We start from the raw sequence: 26,698 nt of genomic DNA, 5'->3' as shown, positions 1-26,698 counted from the left end.
TGTTAATCCTTTGTTTGTTTGTTTGTTTGTTTGCAGGAAGCTTTGGCATGGTCTGGTACATGTTCTGGCTTCTGGTGTCTTACGAGAGTCCTGCAAAGCATCCTACCATTACGGACGAAGAACGTAGGTACATAGAAGAGAGCATTGGAGAGAGCGCGAATCTGTTAGGCGCAATGGAAGTAAGCATCTCATTATGGCGTCTATACCTAATTTTGCTGTTCACCCCACATTCCTGGCTTAACTGTGCTACAGTTCATCTTTAAGTAAAAGCTTGGCACCAATCTCTGTCTCTCTGTCTCTGTCTCTGTCTCTCTCTCTTTCTCTCTCTCTTTCTTCCACTCCCATCCCTTCTCCATGGTCTTCCAGATGATTGCTATCTTCCTCACTTTCAAAGAAAAGCAGATGGGTTAAGTGGTTCTCTACCTGTGGGCTGTTATCCCTCTGACAAACCTCTATCTCTAAAAAATATACACATTACAGTTCGTAATGATAGCAAAATTACTGTTATGATGTAGCAATGAAAATAGTTTTATGGTTGTGGGTCACCAAAACCTGGGACCTGTAATAAGGGTCACAGCATTATGAAGGTTGAAAACCAGTGGGTTAGAGGAACAGCACAGTCTGAATTTCCGCCTCCTCTACCACATTGCCTTTTTTTCCTTTTTTTTAAATTGATTTTTATTGAGCTCTACATTTTTCTCTGCTCCACTCCCTGCTTCTCCCCTCTCCGCTCCAATCCTCCCCCAAGGTCCCCATGCTCCCAATATACTCAGGAGATCTTGTCTTTTTCTACTTCCCATGTAGATCAGATCTCTGTATGTCTCTCTTAGTGTCTGCATTGTTGTCTAAGTTCTCTGGGATTGTGGTTTGTAGGCTGGTTTTCTTTGCTTTACGTTATCTTTCTTCTTACTAGGTTTCATGTGTTCCTGTCACTTCCAAAAAAAATTAAAATAAGATCAAATGGAATTAGAGCTTGTTTTCTTTTCAAAATACATTTTTCACTTTTTTATTATTTTTTTTAAAAGAAAACAAACCATCTTTTTTCACTTTACATACCAATCCCAGTTCCCTCTCCCGCTCCTCCTTCCATCTCCTCCACCTATCCTCCCACCCCACCCCCCACTCCTCAGAGAGGGTGAGGCACATTGCTTTGGGTAAAATCCAAGGCCCTCCCTACTATTTCTAGGCTGAGTAAGATATCCCTCTAAAGAGAATAGGTTCCAAAAAAGCCAGTACAAGCAGTAGGGATAAATCCTGCAGTCACTGCTAGTGGTCCCTCAGTCTGCCCCAGTCATACAACTGACATATACATTCGGAGGGACTAGTTTGGTCCTATGTTTTTTCCTTTCCTATCCAGCGGGATTGGTGAGTTCCCCTTAGCTCAGGTAAACTGTTTCAGTGGGTGTCCCCATCATGATCCTGACCTCTTTGCTCATATTCTCACTCCTCCCACTCTTCATTTGGACTTTGGGAGCTCAGTCCAGTGTTACGATGCAGGTCTCTGCTTCTGTTTCCACCAGTTTCTGGATGAAGGTTCTAGGGTGATATTTACGATATTTATCAGTCTGACTTCAGGAGAAGGCCAGTTGGGGCCCCTGCTCCTCTATTGCTTAAGGTCTTAGCTGGGGTCATCCTTGTGGATTCCTGGGAATTTCTCTAGTGCCAGGTTTCTTGCTAGTGACATAATGGCTCCCTCAATTAAAAATATCTCTTTCCTTGCTCTCATCTGTCCTTACCCCATCTCAACTATCCAGTTCCCTCAAATTCTCCTCACCCCTTCCTTCCTTCCTCAACTTTCCCTTCTGCCTTCCCTACTCCCTCAACACGCACTTCATGCCCCCAATTTTGTCAGGAGATCTTGTCTATTTGACCTTTTCAGGTGGATCTATGTGTGATTTTCTTAGGGTTTACCTTGTTACTTAGCTTCTCTAGGATCGTAAACTCTAGGCTCAATATCCTCTGCTTTACAGCTACTATCCCCTTATGAGTGAATACCTGCCATGTTCATCTTTCTGGGACTGGGTTACCTCACTCAGGATTTTTTTCTAGTGGAGTTAGAACTTGTACTTCAAGTTATTAAAATGTCTTCATTTGACAGAGCAGGTGGCACGGTCACAGTTGTTCTGTTTGAATATTGCTAACACAGCCAACAATGGCTCTCTGACATCAGCAGCTGTACTGCCCCAGAAATGTGTGTCCAGAGAGTTCCCATGGAGAGCACTCAAAATGCCCCAGAGAGATAACTAAAAAGGGAAGAGAGAATACCAAGAGTACCAGGGACAGCAGCCCAGGGTGCTTCTTAATTAAAGGAGCCCAGAGCAATGCATGCTCAGGTGGACAGGAGAATGCTATGCATTTTTTGACCAGCAGCAAGGGGATCAGCAGCCAGATCAAAAATAAATGATGTAAAAAATAAATATATTTATACAAAATTAATACTTTCCTCTTCATGTTGGGGACATGCTTTACCATTTGAGGAATACAGTCTCAGGGAAGATAATTCTGCTATGAGCAAAGACATACTCTACCAGTAGAATAAACATTGCTGATCTTATCCATTCCACACACGGAGGAATCCTAATGCACACATTCCTGTCTTTGGCCATTTTTATTTATGTGTAAAGTACTTTCATCATTTGTGACATATCGGATTAAAACAAAAACACCTATCCCTTGGCGCTTACTTATCATACTCTCACAAAGCAAGCATTACCAAAAGCTGCAGTGCTTACTCTGTGTTATTAGTACAGCTCTCTCTCTCTCTCTCTCTCTCTCTCTCTCTCTCTCTCTGGTCTCTGGTGTCACATACATTCCTGATCACCACAACGTGAGTTCTTGCTATTCTATGTTTTAAGTGATTTTTGAATATCTGAGCACAGACAGTTTAATACTAACAATTATGGGGTTCGACACTCAGGACTAATTACCAAAGTTGTTGAGAAAATTTGCTTCCTGCATGGCAAGGACATGATTAACAGTGAATGAGGTTATTTTGGGAGATCATTTCTTTGGCAGCTACAGCTTTGGTCTTCAAGAGAAAGTATTTGTGATTATGATAGTTTGAAGTCTAAAATATTAAGTGCATGAGGTTTAGTTTTAAAAGTATTATAACCACAGCAAATCATCCCCAGGTATTTTTGTATTTATTTTGAAGAGACTCAAATGTCATAATTAGCTGGCCATGATGTCCTGGGCTGTACCTGGTGAATCTCAACACCACAGAACTATTTCTGGAACTTATACCCCAGTGTCATAAAATGTATAGTTCTCCACTAACTGTCAAGGGAATTTACAGATAGATGATGGTCGCGGCGACAGAGAGGGTGGGCAATAACATGTTCTTTTATTTTCTTTCTTGTCCAAGTACATTCAACTTTCAAGATTTTAGATTTCATGAAGCCATTGATTTGGCAGTATTTTACTGGGGGGGGGGAACTGCTTTAAAATCTTATTTAACTAGAACCCACAATTTTGGAATTTATTTTCTCTGTATATGGATTTTGCATACTTTAAAAATCAGACTGCTTAACCTGAGGAATAGACTGGAGTTGTGTTTGCTCTTTTAATGATTATTCACACGCCTAAGTCAACTGGAAAGCTGTCATTGCCATCTCATCCCATACTCGTGTTCCAGGCCATGCTCCTGAAAGCAGAAAGTCCAAAAATGCTAAGCCAGAGTAACACTCTCTTTGGGCTTCCAGAAATTCAAGACCCCGTGGAGGAAGTTTTTCACATCCATGCCCGTCTATGCGATAATCGTTGCAAACTTCTGTAGGAGTTGGACCTTTTACTTACTGCTCATCAGTCAACCAGCTTATTTTGAGGAAGTTTTTGGATTTGAAATCAGCAAAGTATGTACAAGTTCACTTTATTAAAATACTGGATAATGTCTGTATTTAAGTGAATATTCCTTCCTTTAGCCAAAATTTTGTCTTCAAACCTTCATGATTTACTTTTTGGAAAGTGTGTGTGTGTGTGTGTGTGTGTGTGTGTCCCTTACTCTATTCTGTTCCCTGCTAGAAATATCTCTTTATTTCTGGGGTTCCAGGCAAAAAAAGTCCCATCTCTGCCTTCCTGTAGCTTACATCTCAGTGGATCTGAGCAATGATGCAGCCCTTTTCCTACACACAAAGAGTACGACTTTCAGTCCAAGGCAAGCAAGCTGCTACAAAAAAAGACAACCCATTCTAATGGAACTGTGCTTCGGTTATTATCAGCATCTTCTCCTTCTGTGTTCTCAGATCTGTCCAGTTGAAAGAAACAGCAAACAAAAAAAGCTGAAAACGTCCTTATACTTTGTTCATTTGTTGAGTCTCTTATAGGATACGTTGTTTTATTCAGAAACGTAGCACTGCGTTTCTCCCCCAAATATATGCAGTTTTGTACGTATAGACAAAAAATCATGTATTGCCAATTCACACACACACGATGTGTAAGACAATTTGTTTATAGGTACAGAAATAAAAGTATTTCCAGATTTTTCTATAATGGAGAACTCAACTTTAAACACTCCTTTTGTGTAGGGATAGAAAATTTAGAAGTTTCTTTTCTACTCACGAATAACCTCATCCGGTAGACCAGACGGATAGCTATGATCATTCCTGTTTGACTTGGCAAAACAGAACTGAGGGTAATTATTGAAATCACCTAAAGGTATACTAACTAGTTACACACTTACGGCATACATACTCATTTCTGTTTCAATCCCCTGTACAGTGTCATACATCAGGGGACCTGTACATCTAGCCACACACTTAGCAGGTCAGTGTTGAGAGCCAGCTCTGAGCTCTGTGTGCAGCTCTCTGCTGAGTTCTGAATCCATTTATCTTTGCTGGCAGTGATCTTGCCATTTCCCCTTGTGTTGTTACATAAGTCCAGCTGGGCTCGGGCTCTTCATATTGTGTCTCTACTTGAAAGGCTATCTGAGAGCTGGGCTAGAGAAAGCCTAAGCCGGGCAGTGGCTGGCCTAAGAGCTCTTCTGAAGTGGCCGTTTCTAAGGAAACAGCTCCCTTCTCCCTGAGAAGAATGGCTGCTGTAGACCAGCCTCTTCTCCCTGGAGCTGATCAAACATCGCAGGGCAGACTTGGGACCTCGGAGAGTGTCACACCTCTCGACAAAGACTGCTGGAGGTGTGAGTCCATTTTCACAATCTAGGGCAAATGTGACACGCGGAGACTATTAATAAAGCCAGGACTCATGGGGGTGGGGAGAGATGCCAAGTGGCGGTAATGACATGATCTTCCTGTCTCCAATTAGCTGAAAACACCTGAATCAAATCAGGGGCAGTGTGCACAAACTAAATGAACTTACATATGGATAGATTAATTAGCTTGCTATTTTTAAGCTAAAGCTGCATTTACATTCTCCATGCTGTGCGGACTGAAGATTTTTTATTAAGCTGATAAAAATAATGTTTTAAATTCTCCAACTTACTTGAAAAAAAAATTTGAGATCATGGTGGACGTAGGAAATCTAGGCGTGTCCAGGTGATTTGGCTTTGAACCCAAGCTTTACAATGAAGGGTTGACCTACAACTTGGGGTTGAATTTTTAATAATTAACATCCTAAATTTTCTTATCTATAAGTGAGAGCTTTAGTACTATCTTTCAGAAGTGAAACAAATTTTATAAAAAAATGATATGCTTGCATAGAAGGTGGCTTTCTCAAATCTCACTAAAGTGGATATCCTATAGATAGAACCACACAGGGAACACTTTAATCTTCATTCCAAAATGCTTTCTTAGTTAAGACAAAATGAGTTCACATGCATTCTCTCTCTCTCACACACACACATGCACACACACACACACACACACACACTGTATACAGTATTGTGTAGTTATATATAGGACCGAATGTATGCATACACTGTACAAAAATGTAAGTGAACTATATTAGTTAACTCTTTGTGTATGGGTTGTGTGTGCATTTGTGTGTGTGCATTTGTGTGTGTGTGTGTGTGTGTGTGTGTGTGTGTGTGTGTATTTCCCTATAGTATGTACGTAAGTATTTTCAGCTCCTCTGAGGATGGCAAATCAGAGTGCAGTCAATTCCAGGATTTTAATGAGCATCTTTAAACCTCAAAATACAGGGGCCAATCAAATGAGAGGACACATTTGTTTCCTTTGAGTTCCTCAGCTGGAGAGGCTGTGCTTCACGCTCTGCCTCTTGACAGCTTCAGAAAATGGTTCAGATGCAGTTGGCGCAGCAGAGGGAGGAGGAGTGTTCGAGGACCTACTAAGAGGAATAGGTTGCAGGTGATAACTCCCCATCTTACTCTCCTAAAACCTTCGGACAATGAGCAAACTAAAGGCAATCCAAGAGGGGACAGATGAGTGGGACGCTGTGTGAAGAACGAATTAGTCATAATAATAAGTCACCAGAGCTGAGAAGACCTAAACATGGATAAGTCTCAGGAAATTTTGCCTAGGAAACTGGAGGATCCCATCTTTCCAGGCACTAAAGCAGAAAGCAAAACTTACCTCTCAGTGGTCTCTAACTGTTAGTTTCTTGCATCTGTCTTCATGACTCTGCTGAAAGAGTAATAAACAAAGGTTTTTATCTTTGCTCCTTGCTAATGCAAAGTGGAAAAAATGTTTACCCGAATGGACAGTAGGTATCTGAGGCTGCCCAGTGTAAGGCTCTTTTCAGATGCAACACCTTTCATACGGACAGGAAACGTACTCTCAAGCAGGTAGCCTGCATCTGTGCAATGAAAGCATGACCTGGGTTTCTGGGAAAACCTTTACTTGTGTGCTCCGGGATGTGTTCTCTGCAGCAGCCTCCTGGTTTATGTTGTATTCTGACATATATTTCTGGTGACTGAGAATAGAGGACCGCTGTAGTTTTCCAACATGCTATTCTCAAAATCAATTATATTTTCCATTCACTCAATTACCTTTTATTTTTATTTATGCCACGTTTGCTGAACACCCACTTGCAAGCAAACAAGCAGTTTATACAGCAATGCCCTATTTTAATTTCCTTTTTCCCCCCACAGGTGGCCCAGTTGCTGAGCATATGCACAATAAGAGCTCGGTCTTTAGAACTGTGTAGTACTGTTTAAAAATTGCCCCTTTCAATATCAGCTTCCTCATTCAATAATAAAATTATAAAAATTCCCACCCTAAGCAGAAGAGAGAACCCAACAGTTTAAACGTTTAATCTGTCCTGGAGCACTTCTCTCTCAACTAGGCATGGGCATGACCCTCATTTGTGGATGTGAACAACATTCTGTGTGCCACTTCCAAACAAAGAACAGAATCTGCCTTTCATAACTCCAAAAATCTACATGGAAGATGTGCTTAAACACAAACAATACATCCCAGTCTTTCCCTTGCCCAGCGTTGTCCAAAGTGAGGACATCTATTCATGTGATAATAGCCCATTTAAATGTGTTATTTTCTTTTCACATACCCTCTTCCTCAATACCTAGGGAACTGCCTCTTGTTCATAGTTGATTGGTAAAATGTGTGTTGAGCCAGGCAGTGGTAGCGCATGACTTTAATCCCAGCACTCGGGAGGCAGAGGCACAGAGTTCGAGGCCAGCCTGGTGTACAAGAGCTAGTTCCAGGTCAGCTAGGACTGTTACACAAGGAAACCCTGTCTCAAAATACAAACAAAAAAAATGTATATTGAAGGCGTGCTAGATTTGGGGTTGCCCTAATTTCCATGAAATGTTTAAAGGCTGCATACCACAGTATAACCATGTGACTGCATTTGACTACAAATGAGTAAAATGAAGAACTCACGTGGGGTTTTCATAAATGAAATCTGTGCTATGAAATTTAGAAGAGATGTCTTAAAGGAAATGTGTAGTCTTTCACCTTTTGAATAAAATGGAAAATTTGAATCCAGTCTTGCTGAGGGCCGAAGGCATCTCTTTCCTCCCGAGATCTTTTCCTCCACATTCTTCCTCTCATCAATGATGCATTTGTGCGAACACACTTAAGGACGTGAAATGATAAACAAGCGTGACTCACTGACAAGATTCAGAAGGGTTGATTCATGAATTCAGAACACACTGAATCATAACGTAGCAATAAAAGTTTTCCTTCCTTAAGAATACAGAGAAAGGATCAAAGTAAATTTACTTAGCTTTCCCGATTTACTCTGTGGACATTACTGCTTACTCTAGGAGAACGAGTTTGCATTTGGAAACAGTGTTTTGCCTTCCTTGACTCAAGGAGCAGATGAAGACAGATTCGGAATGCCAGGGTCACTCAATTGCCCACTCTATTTATTCTGTCCTGCTTTTCTCTCCCTCTGGCTTTGGTCAGGTTGGCATGCTGTCTGCGGTCCCACACCTGGTCATGACAATCATTGTGCCTATCGGGGGGCAAATTGCAGATTTTCTGAGAAGCAAACAAATTCTTTCAACAACTACAGTGAGAAAGATCATGAATTGTGGTGGTAAGTACCTGTGGAGTGGCAAGCATATGTTCCTGTTTGAGGGCTCTGTGATCTACATGCATGAATCTGATTTTCTACACGTGGTTAGATATGCACCTTCATAGCTCATTTCAAATCATTTTCCCATAACCAAGGTTTTAAACACTCATTTTAAGACCCCCCACTTAACAAAGTCATTTGTATACATTGTCACTAAACTTCTAATCACTAAAATTTCAGGTTAATTTGGACTTAAGAAGCATACGATGAATACCTCAATAATCTTTGACATAAATTATTAGCCTTATGTCTTTCTGAGGTATATAGTCCATATTGGTATAAATGAGAAATACTAGTAGTCCTGGTTTCTTTGTAAAATTATAAATTATACTATAATTTTATAATATAAAAAGTTTTAGTATAATTTTAAAAGTTACAGCAATTTTGTTAGGTTTAGTCTGACTTGGGCTTGTACAGGTTTGATGCATACTGTCGCAGTGGCTATGAGTTCATATGTGAAGCTGCCCTGCTGTGTCGAGAAGACACTGTTTCCTTTTAGTCATCTGCTGCCTCTTTCTTACACTCTCTCTGTGCCCTGTTCCACAATGATCCCTGAGCATTTGAAGATGTGTGTGTGTGTGTGTGTGTGTGTGTGTGTGTGTGTGTGTGTGTGCGCACACGCGCGAGCACACACACACACGCAGTACCTATGTTCTGTTTGGTGTCAAGACTTCTGTAGTCTCTTATTCTCTAAACCTTGGCCAATTTGGGTCTCTGTGTTGATCACTACCTCCTGTAAGCAGAAACTTCTCTGATGTGGGTTCAGAGATAAGTTCATAAATGTGTTTAAAGGTACGTCATTAATAGCATATTGATTTAGCAGAGGAATATTAGAAAGTTCTCACATAGGACTTGTCTAACCTCAGGTTCTTGGCCTGGTGCCTGCCACATATGGGTTGATCTTGTGGAGTAGGATTAAAGTCATATCAATGGTTGTTAAGTCAATTATATTTATGTCACTGTTGCACTGGGAAGAGAGGCTCCACGAGGTAAGGAGCCATCGGCAATTGGTAGTTGATGAGAAGAGAACTAGTTCTTTAAGAGTGTAGCCCCTAATAAGTTGACCATAATCCAGTGGAAGACTACATACCCCAGAATATATGGACACCACAAATTTCACTTGATTGCTTTTTTTTTTTGTTTCTTTGTTTTTTTTTTAAACAAGGACACACAATTGGATGAGTAAGAAAGCGAGGTGGTTCTAGGAGGATTTGGGGGGGGATGAATATGATCAAAATGCATTGTAAACAATTCTCAAAAAACTAATACTCTTCTGTGCTTGCCTCCAAAGGTTTTGGCATGGAAGCCACCCTGCTTCTGGTTGTTGGCTACTCTCACACTAGAGGAGTGGCCATCTCCTTCTTGGTGCTTGCAGTAGGATTTAGTGGATTTGCTATCTCTGGTAAGAGTTATCCTCTTTGTCTCTCTATATTACATCTTGATTTTGCTAGCAATTATCTATGTGTTGGACAATGGTTATAACATTCAGAAACATCACTTAGAATTATTATTGCTCACCTTTCCTCCGACTGACTGTTTCTTTCTTTGTACTTGATCAGTTTGTTAAGAGAATGTTTGCAGTGAGCCATAATAAGTATTGGAAAAGGTACATCCTTTCTTTCTCTTGATGCCTTTGAATGGAGTTATGAAAAGCACATGGTGTGCACCCAGTATCTTTTGGGAAGATGTGTTCCGATGTTCTCTACCTTGCTTCTTCAAGCTGATGCCACCTTGAGCCAATGTTTCTGTGTTTGTCTCAGGATTCAATGTGAACCACTTGGACATTGCTCCAAGATACGCCAGTATCTTAATGGGCATTTCCAATGGCGTTGGTACACTGTCGGGGATGGTCTGCCCTATCATTGTCGGTGCCATGACCAAGAACAAGGTAGGAGAGCAATTCCATTGTAGAACATTCTCTCTTATGGTTGGGAAGGGGCTTTGTTATTCTTGGGGTGTTCCATTCACTTCTAAGTAAGAAGCACAAAAATGAAGTACAGAGAGACAGATCTCTATAGTAACTTCTGGAAGGTCCAACCTCCCCAATCATCAAGCAAGGTGTTTCTCAAGCCCTTCCAATAGCCCACAGATCGTTTTTTTATTTAGGAATGTTAAGGAGACACAAGCTACATTCAAGAAAATGCCTATTACTGATATCACCTTTGTGGCAAGAATGTCGTTCCCAAGCCCCTCAACCCTTTGCCCCTAGATTATAGAATAGACAAACAGCCTTTCCCAACTTTATTCATCAATCTCAATTCAGAATTGAGGAGTTTATGAGGAATATTATTATTTAGCAGTTCTGAAATATACATATAGAGCTTCAAATTTAAGGTTTTATAGATGGACATGAAGGAAATGAATGAGAAAGACAAAGCAATGGAGAGCTGGCTGGGATGGCACATGCCTGTTACTCTAGTGTTGAGGAGAAAGAACCAAGTTTGAGGTCAGCCTCAGTTACATAGTGGATATCCCCAACCAGAAAAAGATAAAAAGCGAAAGAATGATTAATAAATGTAAAAGAGAATATTCTTGAACTCAGCAGACTAGAGATGTATTCAAGAGTTTATTTCCAAACTTTTATCCTAAAAACTTAAATAACAAAGCAAATAGTTTTATTCGAAAGTGTTTGCATGGCATAGGTAACCCCGAAGAAAGCATCACGAGAAACATGGCGGTAGAGCATGCTCACAGGGCGGCTTTCCAGTCATGCAGTTCGCTCTCACAGTCCCACTTTTTTCACCACAGTCCCGCGAAGAGTGGCAGTACGTCTTCCTCATCGCTGCGCTCGTCCACTATGGCGGAGTCATATTTTATGCCATATTTGCCTCCGGAGAGAAGCAACCTTGGGCAGACCCCGAGGAGACAAGTGAAGAAAAATGTGGCTTCATTCATGAAGATGAACTGGATGAAGAAACAGGGGACATCACGCAGAATTATATAAATTACAGTACCACCAAGTCTTACGGCGCCACCACCCAGGAGAACGGAGGCTGGCCTAATGGCTGGGAGAAAAAGGAAGAATTTGTTCAGGAAGGAGCACAAGACGCATACACCTTTAAGGGCCAAGATGATTATTCATAACGAAGCTAGTCACTGGATACATTTTTAGTGTTGTGATTAAATTAATTGTGATTGCACAGAATAATTTAAAAAATGTGGTGTAAACATGTAAACACATCAGCCTAGCAAGTCTCGCTATTTAAAAAGTATGAATTCAAAACAGACCATGAGATCCCATCAAGCGCAATCTGTGGAAGTTGTCGCGTTATGTCATTTCCATCCAGGTCGTTCATCCTTTCATTTGTGATTTAAAGGTTTACTGTAGAAATAAGTAGGTATTCGTTGGCCCCACCGCCTTGGGAGTGGGCACAACTGACAGTCGGCACATGTCATCCGACAGATATTAGGAAGCCAAAGCTACTTGATCATGCAAACTGCACTGATTTATTTATTACACTGGACTGCAAAATATCCCAGGGAAATCCTGTCTACGGACATGGTGAAATTGGAAAGCTGACTAGATCAGGTATGAACTATGATCATTATGTGTTTATCATGGATTGGCTTTATCTCTTAATTGAAGAAATACATTGTATACTAGCAGCTCATACCGAATTATTGTTAAGAGTACACAGTGTGTGATATTTTGTGATCTTCAAAGCGCTTATCTTACAGTGTTTTGTGAAATGCTTGGGCACAAACACTTATTTTTTATGAAAGAGAGCTTGTAACGGGAGGGGTATGCTCCATGCCCTCCCACTCACTACCTGACAGTATCAAACCCTTCACATCTCAGTAACATTCAACTTTCATGTAACATATCACATAACTTTTTTTGCAAAAAAAAAATAAGAAGAAATAGACTTCAATGTATTTTTTATCACAACTTTGTACTGGTTGTAACTTGCATTAGGAAAAAATGATTGATATATATAAAATCATAAAGAATCTAATAAAATTTGCTATGAAGCTGTAGCCCTTAAAATGCAATATTAATTACAAAATATATAGAAAATGATTTAGATAATCTTCCTTGAAACTAGAGACTATATGAAACTCATATCACAAAGCTATATAATATATGAAAAGATAAACAATAGAGATTCTATATATAGACAATTTTATTACCTAATGTCCCATTTACGAGATATTTGTCTTGAGTATATAGAACAAAATATATTGAAATTATATCTATATCCCTGTATATCTTATACATATCCACTCACACAAACATAACAAATACTTTTCACACAGAACCAAAAACAGCATACACCTAATGTTCGGTTAGGGGATTGCAATTTCTACTTTCATAGAGTCATAGAATTTTAGATGGGAAAAAAAGGCATTTTGCTCATCATTTCTTAATATATTTCCACAAGAACTGCAACATTTGTGTACCAAGCAATAAGTGCAAAGCATAAAACCTCCCGTTTGTAAATTATCCCCGTGTTGCTTGTGGTAGCAATGATTTCTTCCTTTTAAAAAAGTCAACATCAGAATCCTTTACGATATTCCGCAGTGATAAGAATGCATATCCCAATCTAACGCAAAATGTCACCCGGTGTGCTTCTGTGTCTCTTCTGGGTATTTGATCTGTTCCGTGTCCTGTGCTCTTGACTGGAGGTCCTGCTACTGCAAATATAAAACATGAAGTTTGTTTCTAAATGCAAACCACTCCTGACCTTAGGAGTCTAAAACTCCCTCTGCTTTGTGTCTCGAAGTATGACCATGTGACCATAACCTTTGCCGTGCTGAATAAAAAGATGTGAACTGTCATTTCATTGCTACAAAACAAGTGTTAATAAAATGTTCTATTTACCCCTTTGTAAAATGAATACGTTAATTTCGGGTTGATTCGGGGTTCAGCTTTAGGGCATATGTAGTTTATGGATGTTTCAATGAATTCAAATATAGGCTCCACAGTCAAACCCTTGCTGGTTAGTGCCTTGGGATTAATTCAATATTCTTCCTTAGATGGGGAGACCTGATTGACCTGATTCTATAGGGAGCGTGAAAGCTGAGAAATAAGTCTCTGAGTCAAACTCGTTCCAAGACTGTGTCATCACAACTGCTGCAAAATTTAAAGCAAAGTTTGGAAATAAACTTCCGCTTGTCAGTTCCACACTGCCGCCTCCTTTCCGTTGCTCACATGGCCTGGGCTAGACACTGCCAGTCATTTATAGCGCCTGTCAGTGGTGTTATGTAAACCCACAGTCGCTCTCTAAAGCAGGTCTCCACTTATTCTAGGTCTGGAAATTTTTTTAAAAAGAAGCTTGGAAAGCCAAAGTAAAATAAAGCAATGACATTAAATGTGTCAGTCAAACTATTTAGCAGTAAGCGTGACAGTGACGGAATGTGTCTGTCGCTGGATATGCTGTCAGAGCTCAAAGTCTGTGTTTCCCAGCTGTGAAAACAGAAACCTGTGCTATGAGTTGTAACCTATAGGGAACCTGGTGGAGGTGGGTTGGAGCTGGGGGAACTGGAGAGATGGTTCAGTGCCTAAGAGTACATCCTGCTCTTCCAGAAGGCCAGAGTGTTGTTCCGGGCACCCATGTTGGGTGTCTCACAATGGCCTGGAACTTGAGCTCCATCTAGGGCTGTGGCACCCTCTTCTGGAATCTATAGGCACTGCACTCACGTGTCAGAATGGCTGTGCATGTGCACATGTGCACACTGCGCGTGCACGCGCGTGCACACACACACACACAGACCCCAAATTTCAATTAAATTTTTAAGATGTGTGTAAAAGGTACATATAATCAGACTTCTGATGCTGTGCTTCTTAAAGGACTTGTGTGACTTGTTAGCTGACATTCCTTGTTAATTAGATGAGGACACTGGAGTCTGCAAGGAAGATCAGACTTGGTCAGGGCAGCGTAGATATTGCTATAAGTTTTATGTTTTGAAATAAATTATAATTGAATGGTATGTTTTAGCCATTTTTTATTGCACAGATTAGTTAAATCGGTATTTGTCAGTTCAAATGCTAACTACAAACCCTCCAACTCTGATTGAGTGTGTGGGTGTTAGAAGCGAAAGGATATAGATTTCCCTCCTGGCATCATCTGCATGAGGAAACAGAGACCAAACCTAGCCTGATGCTTGTAGAGGTTCACACACCATCTCTTTATACCTTGAAGACAGCAATGTCTCAACTTTTGCACCTACATTAGCCCAATTTCATGGCACAAGCTTTATATTATCTTTAATGATGTGGTTCCAATGGCACAAGCTTTATATTATCTTTAATGATGTGGTTCCAATGGCACAAGCTTTATATTTTCTTTAATGATATGGTTCCAATGGCACAAGCTTTATATTATCTTTAATGATATGGTTCCAATGCTGTCTCCAAGCAAGTGTCACCTGTGATGCCTTTATTTCTCTCCTCTTGGTCAGGAAGCCCATCACTTCCTTTCTCCTCGTCCCCCATTCTTTTCTGTATTTTACTCATCATCATGATACGCAGCCAGGCTTCTACATATCTGATCTTCTTTCCCACACTTTCCCTCATTTCATGCTCATGTGTACTTTCTGAAATTGGAAAGGATCTTTCTGTTGTTAGTGTTTCTATTTTTTAGGCAAGAAATTGTGCTTATAATGGTACTTAACTTCCTGAAGATTCTACACAAGAGTTTAGACTGTGGCCACTGCAAGAAATTCTTTTTAACTTCAAAGTCCCTTTATTACCATTTTTACTATAACATAACAGTTATTGTTCAAAGCAATTTCTCGAGCCTGTAAATCCCAGCTCTTGGGAACATGAGACAAGAGGATTGCTTCAAACCCGAAGCCCTAGCTCTCGGAACTGAGTCCACAAACAGTCTCCATCCCACACAAGGAGCCTCCCAACAGGATAAAACTGATTCCCTCAAGTTGTTCTCTCATCTCCCCATATGTGCCAATATATAAACCAAAAAATATGACTGATGCCAGATAATAAATATTCATTAAACCATCTTCACAAGGTACAGGAAGAAGACAAAGATGTGACTTGCAGATATTCAGAGTGGGATCTGGAGAGAAGGAAGACAGGGCATAAATCAAATTTCATGTTTGGCATTTTTATTAGAACTCCAGGAAATATGACAGTGTCAGTATTTGGTCTGGAAATTCACATAAAAAATCTAATTACATTTTTCTTGACTAATATTTTTATAAGCAAGAATTATCAAGCTAGATATATCATTTCCTCTCGAAAACAAGCCCTATTTCTCTCCAGTCTTTTTCCTTATTTATTTTTCAATCTGAGTTGCCAATGGAGACACAGTGTTCTACAAGGACATTTGACACTTTTATAAATCTAAAAAAATTAGTGCAATCAGTTCTGGGAAATGCTTCTGATTTATAAAGTCAAGGCAAAAGAGAGATTGAACACATTTCCAAAATTCTTCGGCACAAAGGCGACCAAGGCATGCATGAGACAATGTCACTGGTGAGTGAGGTCAGTCTTTATGGGAGACCTCATCATGTCTGAGGTTTGCTTGCAAATATTTGAAAATAAAGGGACAATTATGATGATATGATGGAGCCCATGTCTACCCCCAGACCACAGTGTACAAAGTAGTACAAATTTAATCTCGGCACCCAAGAGGCAAAGGCAGGAGGCAGATATTTGAGTTCCAGGCCAATAGGGGCTACATACTGAGACTTGTCTTGTAATAAAACAACAAATCAAATTAGCCCATCATCATCAATGTGAAAACACAATGACTCTCAGTTCTAATTGCAATGGATTAACAGAGGAAATGAAAACAGTTTGGGTTTTAGCCTGAATATGCTTCTTGTTTTACAGACACCAGTATAAGCCAGGCCTGGTTGCTTGGACTTGAGTGCCCCAGCTTGTACTATAAAAGAGTTAGACGGTCTTAATGGCATCTAAAAATGTTGCAAGATGGTTTATAAATTATTCTTATCTCCAATGTTTTCTGATTTTATTTTGGCCTTTCTGGTAAATTACTGAGGTCCTCAAGTTGACTGTTAAAATTATTCTCAGAATTCCATGAGAGATGGATGCCTGTTTTCTTTCTGCATTCCTTTACCTTAGAAACATTAGCACCTATTTTTCATCTCTGGAAAGGTAGTTAACACAGAGAAGGTCCTTTTTGTCCTGCCCGGCTTCTTTCTGGGGTTCTTATTTCTAATTCTGCTGAAGAAATCTTTTATTGTTCCACAGCATTGCATTGTAGAACTCACGAAGCCATTTGCTCACTGAGGTCCTGCAGTGGGAATGTGCTTTTCATCTATTCTTGCCCTCCTTCCCTTGGAGCATTGCTTCTAGAGTTGCATTGGAAATATGAAAAGGGAGAATGAATGAGATGTATTCTCACCTATTAAGAAGTCTAATATAGGAGAAGAAACCACACATAGTTAAGAATCGGCCGGAGTAAGCAGAGGGAGCGTTGCAAACAAGCAATCTTATACTTGGCCAGCGAACTCTTCACACCTTGGACCGCTATTAACATTTTCGAAACAGCCAGGCTGTTGCGCACTTTCTACCTTTTCTATTCCCTTTATAACAGCTATCAATGAGCTGTATCTCCCACTAACATGCAAAAGATACAGTATGTCAGTGGTACCACATGGGGGAGGCTAGATATTGACCAACAAATGTTAATGAAAGGAACCAACAATATTAATGAAAGGAAGGATGTGCAGCCAGACTAACTTACTCAGAATGCGCAGGGCCAGCATGGCTACCTGCACAGTGAATTTGTGTCCCTGAAGAGGACTTAGGAAGATACAGAGATGGTGCAGAGCTGAATTTGAAGGTGAGGCAAGTCCCTGAAAACCTCATAGACAGTGGACGGGGAGAGAGCAAGGAACCCGTGGTGTAAGTGTGGGAACTCGAGTATGTTTGAAGAACAGTTTCAGTACACATGCTCTTGGGAGCAGGTAAGCTGGACAGGATGAGCCTGAAAGGCGTTCTCTTAAGTGTAGGATTCATAATTTATATATATATATATATATATATATATATATATATATATATATATATATATATATATAAATAGTTTTAAATAGGGCTGAGATGGTCAGATCTGGGAGAGGGCTATACACAGGCTATGAGTAAGTTTTGTTGTTGTAGCTTATTTTTTTATAAGTAAGACAATACTTTTCTTTTTTTAATATTTACTTATTTATTATATATACAATATTCTGTTTGTGTGTATGCCTAAAGGCCAGAATAGGGCACCAGACCTCATTACAGATGGTTGTGAGCCACCATGTGGTTGCTGGGAATTGAACTCAGGACCTTTGGAAGAGCAGGCAATGCTCTTAACCACTGAGCCATCTCTCCAGCCCATTGTAGCTTATTTTTAAAAAACAACCAAGAAAAGAAGAGAGCATATGGTGTCTAGTGTGGTTCCTCCCAGGTGTGTCATGCTTTCTCAGCTGATTGCTTTCTTTCCTCTGGAGAGGGCGTGGCTCCTTATGATCAGGGTAGATTCATATATGAAAACTCCACACACCACAGAAAGCTCACAAGCTCAACACCTCTCTCTCTCTCTCTCTCTCTCTCTCTCTCTCTCTCTCTCTCTCTTCATGCTATACTCTTTAGAAATCTGTCCTGGCTGTAACTAGAACCCAATATAACACAATTGCAAATAGAAGGTTTGCATTTGAGTTTTACTATCATTAAATGTTAAATGAACCCCAAGACAAATCTCAAGTAGCTATGTTGATCAGCAAAGTTGTGAAGGCAGAAATTACGTCTATGTCTCTTCTTACTTTCCAACAAAAAAAAAAAAATTCACAATTGACAAGAACGGAGTAATGTACGATTCAAAATCTATAACCCAGATGGCATTATGTGGGTTTCCTACAACTCCCAATGCACCACAAATTAGATATCTCAGAACAGCAGACAGTTGGCTTGTAGTTGTGGACAGCATGCTTTGGAATGGAGGTATTAGCAGGTTCAAGGGAAGGCTGTGTTGTAGGCCTGGCTCCTATCTTCTGGGCAGTTTCTTTGCTTGAAGTAGGGAACCTCCAACTCTTTTTTTCACCTTTGTGTGTTTGTGTGTGTGTGTGTGTGTGTGTGTGTGTTCATGCTTTCGCTGTGTGTGCCCCTCTGTATACTTGCATGCAAAGGCCTAAGGTTGATCTCAAGAGTCATTCTGGGTCACTCTTCCACTTTATTCATTGAGGTAGGATTTCCCAATCAAATATAAAGCTAGTTATATTAGTCAGTTTGCTCTAGGGATTTCCCTGGTTCTGCCATCTGAGACTGGAATTAGAGGTAGGCTGCAAAGCCCACCCATCATTTATGGGGTTTCTGGTGGCCTGAACTCTGATTCTTTCATGTTCATGGCAAATCTTTTAACCACTGAGCCATCTCCTCAGCCCCCACTCTAGTCTTGATGCAGAATTCTCCCTGTGAGTGTTTCTGTCTCTACACATGGCTTTCTTTTCATGGAGATACAAATCATATTTGATTATGATCTCTAACAACTACTATGACCTCATATCAGCAATTATTTTCTGCAATTGACCATCATCTCCATTCTAAAGCAGTAATTCTTCAACATAAGAATTTCTGGAAGACATAGATGAACACGTTTATAACAGCTTCCCTCTGGTCTCAGAGATGACGAAGTTCTCAGTTTTAAAATCATCATCATCATCATCATCACCACCACCATCATCATCATCATCATCATCATCATCACCATTATATGTTAGTCAAATTATAGCTACTTTGTTATTAAAAATATTTTTTAAAATTTTCATTTCAAAATATGTGTATTTGTGTGGGTACATGAATACAAGTCCAAGTGACCAAAAAAGGGCACTGGACCCCATGGAGCTGGCGGTATAAGCAGTTGTAAGCCCCCCACATGTGTACAGGAACTGAACTCCAGTCCTCTGAAAGAACAGTGTGCATTATTACCTACTAAGCCATCTCGCCAATCCCACAGCATCTACTCTTAATGTCAGTCTTTCACTTCCTTTTATTAAGGCCAAAGAGATTCTTGGTCAACACAGTCAGACTTGGCTAAATACAGGCATTGGTCTCCCAGCACTGCTTCCAAGATGTGAAGGAATGTGACCATCTGACCCCACCATTCGAACGCCAGAACAGGGCATGTAGAGTGCCAGTCATCAATGGCAAGTGAACGGAGATGCCACATAGAAAGGAAGACATCACAGAGATGCCTCGCTGAGGTCCGGCTGGCAAGAAGCTGCCTGAAAAGCATGCTGTGGATTCCCTCCAGGATCAGTTGGCAGAAATTCTGTATCAAAGGGCAAGCAATAAGATGAGCATGGCAGACAAACCATGAAACAAATCTTGGAAGTATGACCTGAATCCCAAATCACTCAAGAGCCTGCTTTCCAGGATTCAGGGATTGTTACTATACTTAATGTACTTAAAGAATTCAAGGAAGCCATTCAGTGTGATTAGCAACTTTGAATATTGCCAATGCTGCGGTTGTTATTTAGAGTGTTGTTTATTTAAGAGTGTTTATTATTAGAGTGTTTATTTAAGAAATAAACAACCATACATACACACCCCTATCTGAGATCAGCAAAGTGTAGAAAATTGAAAATCAAGTCAAACCACAATTCATTATTCTCTGTATCTCTGCCCTGTTAGTTGCCAGAGAGCTGATCCACCCACTGGCCACTGCCTGCTCCATTGTTTAAAGTCACAACAGGTACTCAGCCAGTCTCCCATGATGCTCTGGGCTTTGTTGTCTTCATCCACCAACACAGTTTCTACATGGGACCAGTAGCCAGGGTGTTACAAAGAGGCAGATGAAGTTGGATGAGGATAACTTCCCTTCTGACTAAAGCTGCTTTATTCTAGGCAACGCTGTTCAGCACACAGAGTTCTACATGGGGTTCAGCCTTCTTGCTTTTTGCATAGGCCTCACTTTGCACACATGTATGGGGATACTTGAGATAATCTTCAGTTACAGCAGAGCTCAAGACAAGCTAAAGTTCTTACAAAGGTGGACTGACAAGTTTCACGACAACTTGGCCCAAGCTAGAGTTATCTGAAAAAAGCAAACTTCAGTTAAGAAATTACCTTTCTAATATCGAAAGGAAAGCCTAGAGGGAAACTTTTAAAATTAGTGGTTGATGGAAGAGGGCCCAGGCCACTGTGAGTGGTGCCACCCTGGGCTGGTGATCCTGGGTTCTGTCAGAAAGCAGGTTGAGTAAGCCATGAGCAAGTCAGTAAGCAGCATCCTTCCATGGCCTCTACATCAGCTCCTGCCTCCAGTTCCTGCCTTGCACGAGTTCATGCCCTTACTATTTTTGAGAATGAACTGTTATATGGAACTGTGAGTAAAATAAACCCTGTTTTCCCCAGGTTGCTCTTAGCCATGTTGTTTCATCATAGCAACCTTAACTAAAGAAAACAGTCTTTACAGACAGCATCCAGATGTATAAGCAACTCCCACCTTTTTCTATGGGGATTAGAGACTTAAAGGTTTACAGAAACCAAGTGTACTGCACAAAAGAAGCCTTGGTGGAAGGCGTAGCCATGAGGAAAACCCACACTCAGATGAAGCAGCATCCAGCTCCTTGGTCCTAGCAAATCATGGCTATGTAGGCTAGATACTGACTTTTGATCATTTCCCCCAGAGACACCAAAGTGAGTTACTTGTATGACATTTGCCATCCTTTTTGTATTGGCACCCAGTGGATAAAAAAACAGCACAAGATGTCCAATGCCTCAAGGACAAGTCCTTCCTCGGGTCAGCACTTGGAAATCTCTTGCTTGATTATTTTAAGGGCTCCATTGTTAGGCTTCCTTCAGGCATCTCTTATAAATGTCAGTCAGATTTTATGGTGAGATTCGGGGCTAACTCCCTGGGGTGTGGGTCACCTGCTCCTCTTATTGGTTGTCTTATTAAGAATAAAACCTCCCCACTTGAGGAAGCAATTCTGAGAAAACCACGCACACAGAGAAGGCTTGGACACTTCCTGTCGGTCTAAAACTGCTCCCCAGTCTACTCTACTCTGTCTGTGGGCAAACATGGGTGGGTGTGCACTCTGGGAGGTGACTTCTAGACTTCTGTCTGAAGTCTAGAAGAAAAAAATTTTAAAAAGGAAATTAAAAAAAGATAATGCCACAATGGCCCATTAAACCAAAATAAAAGAAATTATAGCATAAAACTGGACAGAGGACTAAGGACCCAGTTAGAGCAGGTTTGTGATGGAGCCTTCTGAGAACAATCTTAAAATGTTTTTATTTACTATTTTATGTGTATGACTGTGTTGCCTGCATGTGTAAGTATATCATCTGCATGCCTGGCACTGTTAAACCTGAGAACTGCAAGAAGAAAAGACCAAATCCACTGTTGTCGAAAAAAAGCTAGCAGTATTTTGAGGTGCACCAGGAACTATCTCGCCCTAAGTCTAGATCTGAGAGAGCAGTCCCTGCCGGCCTTTTGAAGTTCCCTTTATAGGAGGGATAAGGTGTTCACAGGTGCAAGGTTGCTTACACTGTTAGAAAGACACAGTGACAGGGAAGGAACAAGGATAAGGCTATGCACCATGTGAATGGGGTTACAAGTTTAGTGTCACTTGAGAAACATGTTTCACAGTTTATAACAGATCTAAGAAACAGGAACTTAATCCTTTCTTTTCCTTTTGGTTTTTTGAGACATGGTTTCTCTGTGTAACAGCCCTGGCTGTCCTGGATTTGCTTTGTAGACAAGGCTGGCCTTGAACTCACAGAGATCCTCCTGCCTCTGCCTCCTGAGTGCTGGGATTACAGGTGTGCATGGGAACTTATTCCTAATTGCAAATAGACCCCTTAACTTGCAAGGACTTACTTAACACAGGACAAACAGGAACTTATTCTTTAACTACAAACAGAAACTCTAACCTGCACAGCACAAACAGAACCTCTTCATGTTTTTTTTTTAAATCCAACATAGCATTTTATTGATTAAATTTCATGTAATACACCCTAATCACTCTCGCTTCCCAGTCCTCCCAGGTCTACTCCACCACCACCCTTGAGACCTCCTCCTAGAAAAAAAGAAGAAAGAAAAAAATATATCAAGTTCATTTTGTGTTGTCCACACACTCTGTGGAGCATGGTCATATTTAAAGCGGGCACCCTGAAGACTGTTTTACCTCTGATTAAATCAAATCTGTGCGCAGTGATTTCAAAGCAGAAGTCCAGTGTCACACCTCCAGCTACTCTGCCTGTCCTGCGGAGGAACCAGCTCTCCACTGCTACACTTAAACTTCTTCCTCAGGGGCCAAGGGGAACTCCAAGCCCCGTTAGCTCTGTCGCCTCCCCCACGGTCCCAGAGAGCATGAGCGTGACTCTCGTTCTCAGCTCTTATCCCAGATCCATTGGAATCGAAGGTTGTGAGCTGTCATGTGCTAGGAATCAAATCTGGGTCCTCTGCAAGAGCAACAAGCGGTGCTCTTACTCTCTGAGCCACGTCTCTAACCCCTGACAGGAATCTTAATTGGGGTAAGTAGAACCCAATGTGAGTTTTGAATGAGTTGAGGGATGCTCTCAGGGAAAGTTAACAAGGAAAAATGAAAGCAAATGGAGGCATTTGGTCCCTTATGCAGGTCCTTTCAGGCTGGTATCATCACCAGTAGCTCTAAAAAAAAAATGAGTTTCACCATGTAGTCCCAGCTTGAAACAAGAGGGCTGGCCTTTGTCGCTTCCTTTTAGTTTGTCATTGCAGGAAAACACACCACCTCTCGAGGTGGAGGCCAAGTAAGGCAGAGGCTGTGAGGGATGAGCCAGTGTGCCTAGCAGCCAGAGGCAGGCAAACCTACAGAGTTAAGAGGATCTGGTCGGGGAAACAGACACTCCCACAAGAGGGAGTGTTAGCTAGACTTGAGCCCAGGGCTGGGATTAGTGAAACGCTGAGTTTGTGAGGGCTCCCAGAGAGACTTGGCATGTGGGATAGTAATTTAGGGGATGCATGCCTCCATGATGGATAGAATGATTGGCAGCACACTCCATGTTCTTCAGCCTTTCAACACGGCCCATATCAGGGGAATGAAAAAACGAGATAAAACGGGAGGACATGACTGCTCCTAGACATGGTGGAGGAGAAAGCTTATTGTAGATACGAGAGACAGCAAAGCCAGAGGCAGAGACATCTGGGTGAGCCTGCAGAGAACATGACCCTGAATCAGGCCATGGAAGGAGGAAGAGAGGAGGAAAACCAGGATCCAAAAGGCCAGGATAGTAAAGAGTAAAAAAGAGAAAAAGGCAGGAAAAACAAGACGGGGAGAGGAGGAAGGGTAGCCCCAATGGCTGGGTTATGTAAAGAAGAACCACAGAGGAGAGGGCAGCCCAGATCCTGGGCTGGAAATTTCAGGGTAGCGGGTAGGGTATGCCAATCATACCTGTAACAGGTAGGGACTGAGGGATGCTTGAAGAACTTGGTGGCCAGTTCTATTTGATATGGTACATAAGCACCTCAGTTAGCCAGTTGCTGCACCCCTCCCCACCTCCCCCCTCGCCCTATCTGAGACCTAACACCAGCGACTGTTGAGGAGCCCACGCCTCCATCCTGAGGCTGTAGAATCCATCCCTCTTGTTCTGGGGCTTGAATTCTCCAAGCACTGTTTGTTTTTCTTGGCGTTCTAAGGTGTAGATAGTTACTGTGAGACCCTGCAGGCTCTGACCATGTAATCCAATCATTTATGCCCTTCCTCTAGAGAACCTGACTGACAGCACGGGTGACGTTTCAAGGAAGAAAGAGCCAGCTGAGCCAGTAGCAGCAGGAAGAGCCTTTCAAGAATAACAACCAGCTAAATTAGTGAAACCGGGTGGGAAGTGAATGCGGGATGAATCGTGCCGGGAAGAGTGTGGAGAAAGTCAAGGACTGTTTGAATTTTCAAGGTTTGGGGAGACCATTGTCAACTTTTGAACAGACCAAATCGATAAATGACTTAAATTTCAGGGTGAAAACTCACTTAAGGTTCTCCCTGGGAAGAGAATGCACGTGAAGCAGGAATAGACACAGGAGACGATCTTCTTTAGTTTTTGGTCCAAGGAAATCGTACTCCCCTCCAAAAAAACCAACCAAACAAAAACAAACAAGCAAACAACAACAGCAACAAAAAAAACATGAAATACTGATGAGTTATGAAATTTTTTGAAGAAAATGCTGACCAAGTTTCATGATATATTTTATTGTGAGGCAATGGAGGAAAAGGAATCAGGGGTAAATTCTTGGATTTTGGAACATGTGGAGATGATACTACTGTTTAAAATTTTGGGTTAATAAAAAATACAGGGGTGGGATTCAAATGTGGGGATAATAAATTGTACTAATAAGGGATATTTGCTATCAGACATAGAAGTGAATACACTGCTTAACAAACTGGCTAACTGAGCCTGAATCCATGATCAAGAACATGGAAACTATTTTGAGAATTATATTCCAGTTGATAACGTTTAGGGTCATGGGAGATAGAGAGACTTGCCAGAGGGTATTTATAGAAAAAGGATGAAAGTCTAGGACTCAGCACAGCTTAGACAGAAGAAAGCAACCAGTCATGGATACAAGAAAAAGGTGGATGGGACAGTAGTGGGCAGACCTGGCACCTGACTGTGTATCTTGCTTTTTGCTTCCTCTTCCTGGTATGGGAGCTGAAAAAGTGAATGTGGTCCTTCCAACTCCAGGAAGGGCCCCAATTAGTATGAACTTGTTCTTGATTATGAATACTTCGCTTTCTAGCCTTGGCTCACATGCTTTGATTCTCTTAAGAATAGGATACCACTCTAGCCTGCACTAATCAATGTGAAACTAGCAACTAACTTTCCTTTGTCAAACAAAAGTCGTTCTTCTTGCTGATTGTCAGAGAGTGTCTTGGTTAAGGTTTCTATTGCTGCCACTAAACACCTTGACCAAAAAGCAATTTGGGAAGGAAAGGGTTTATTAGGCACTTCAGCATTGCTGTTCATCACAGAAGCAACTCAGGACAAGAACTCAAGCAGTGCAGGACCCCAGAGGCAGGAGATAAGGCAGAGGCCATGAAGGAGAGCTGCTTACTGGCTTACTTCCAATGGCTTGCTCAGTTCACCTTCTTACAGAACCCAGAACTAGCATCCCAGGGCTGCCCCTGCTCCCATTGATCACTAACTGAGAAAACGCTTTACACCTGGATGTCATGGAGGCATTTCCTCAACTGAGTCTCCTTTCTCTGATGACTCTAGTTTGTGTCAAGTTGACACACACACACACACACACACACACACACACACACACACACACGGCCAATACAGAGAGGAAACAGTTTTCCCTAAAAGTTATTATAAGCTACCTTGTAGCTTTTATCAGCACACTTTTGAAAGAAGCTCATTTATAGATGTTGGAGCCCATCAATGGGACTAGTATTAAGGTCTAACTCTATCCCTGTCCAGTTTATGTGCCTCCTCAACTTTCCTCATTTGCTAAGTGCAACATGCCCCACTTATTTAAGCCACACTGCATAGTGTTCCATAACTGTCTGTCCACGGCTTCCTAGTTTATTCAGAAACTGGAGTTATTTATGGAAAAAGACTTTTTCTGATGCTGTTGGAGGTTGTTTGGAGGAAGACAGAAGCCAATGCTTGGATTTTATAGTGTGTTTATGTCGATGACCTAAATCACTGTTTCTCTCATGAAAAAGTAGTCCAGAAGAAGCTTATAGTGTCACACAAGACTGTTAAGTGTTTTGGAGGTGTACCACTTTAGGCTAGAATGTGAAACACCCCCCTCAGCTCCTGTCTGAACTCTTGGTCCTAGGCTGGTCCTTTAGGAGACAGAGCCTCTTTGATGGCGGAAGTACAAAGTGGGCTTTGAACTCCAATAGCCGTCTTCCCTTGCCAGGTCACAGGCAGCTTTGCACACTCACCACCACGCCAGCTATACCGGACTCTTTCCCTCTGGAACTGTAAGCGCAAATAAAAGCGTTTCTCCCTTAAGCTGCTTTTCTGTCAGAGTATTTTCTCACAACGAAAGGAAAGAAACTAACACGTATCTAAATCCAAACGTGAGAATGAAACTCTTCTGTAAGAAACACTATTCAAATACACACTTCTACCCAGCATCCTTGCAGATTTGCATTAGCACATCAGAGAGTTTAGCACTTAAGCGCCACAGCTTTTGTGACACTTCCATTTCTGGTTTTAGTGTCGGAACCTGCAGCAGGAAATGACCCACTATGTGGTTTTCCAAGAATCTGGCAAAGATGCAGGGTTGATGAAATGGCTCGGCAGTTAACCATGCTTCTGCTCTTGTCGAGGGCTGGATTTCAG

General features: G+C 41.3%; 1 protein-coding gene across 1 annotated transcript in view; it reads left to right on the top strand.

Annotated features, from left to right (window-relative positions):
- Window positions 1-13,285, top strand: part of Slc17a6 (solute carrier family 17 member 6) — a 41,448-nt gene extending 28,163 nt beyond the window's left edge. The window contains exons 7-12 of the mRNA XM_075952526.1: window positions 37-179; window positions 3,702-3,851; window positions 8,280-8,412; window positions 9,743-9,853; window positions 10,212-10,339; window positions 11,200-13,285. Coding sequence (XP_075808641.1) covers window positions 37-179; window positions 3,702-3,851; window positions 8,280-8,412; window positions 9,743-9,853; window positions 10,212-10,339; window positions 11,200-11,535 — 1,001 coding nt within the window. The 3' untranslated portion in view covers window positions 11,536-13,285. The remainder of the gene's footprint in view (window positions 1-36; window positions 180-3,701; window positions 3,852-8,279; window positions 8,413-9,742; window positions 9,854-10,211; window positions 10,340-11,199) is intronic.
- The last annotated feature ends 13,413 nt before the right edge of the window (window positions 13,286-26,698 follow it).

Source organism: Microtus pennsylvanicus, chromosome 18 (genome assembly GCF_037038515.1).
Source record: "Microtus pennsylvanicus isolate mMicPen1 chromosome 18, mMicPen1.hap1, whole genome shotgun sequence".
Taxonomy (NCBI): domain Eukaryota; kingdom Metazoa; phylum Chordata; class Mammalia; order Rodentia; family Cricetidae; genus Microtus; species Microtus pennsylvanicus.
Note: the sequence above shows the minus strand (reverse complement) of the source record. Positions and strands in the feature narration are given on the sequence as shown.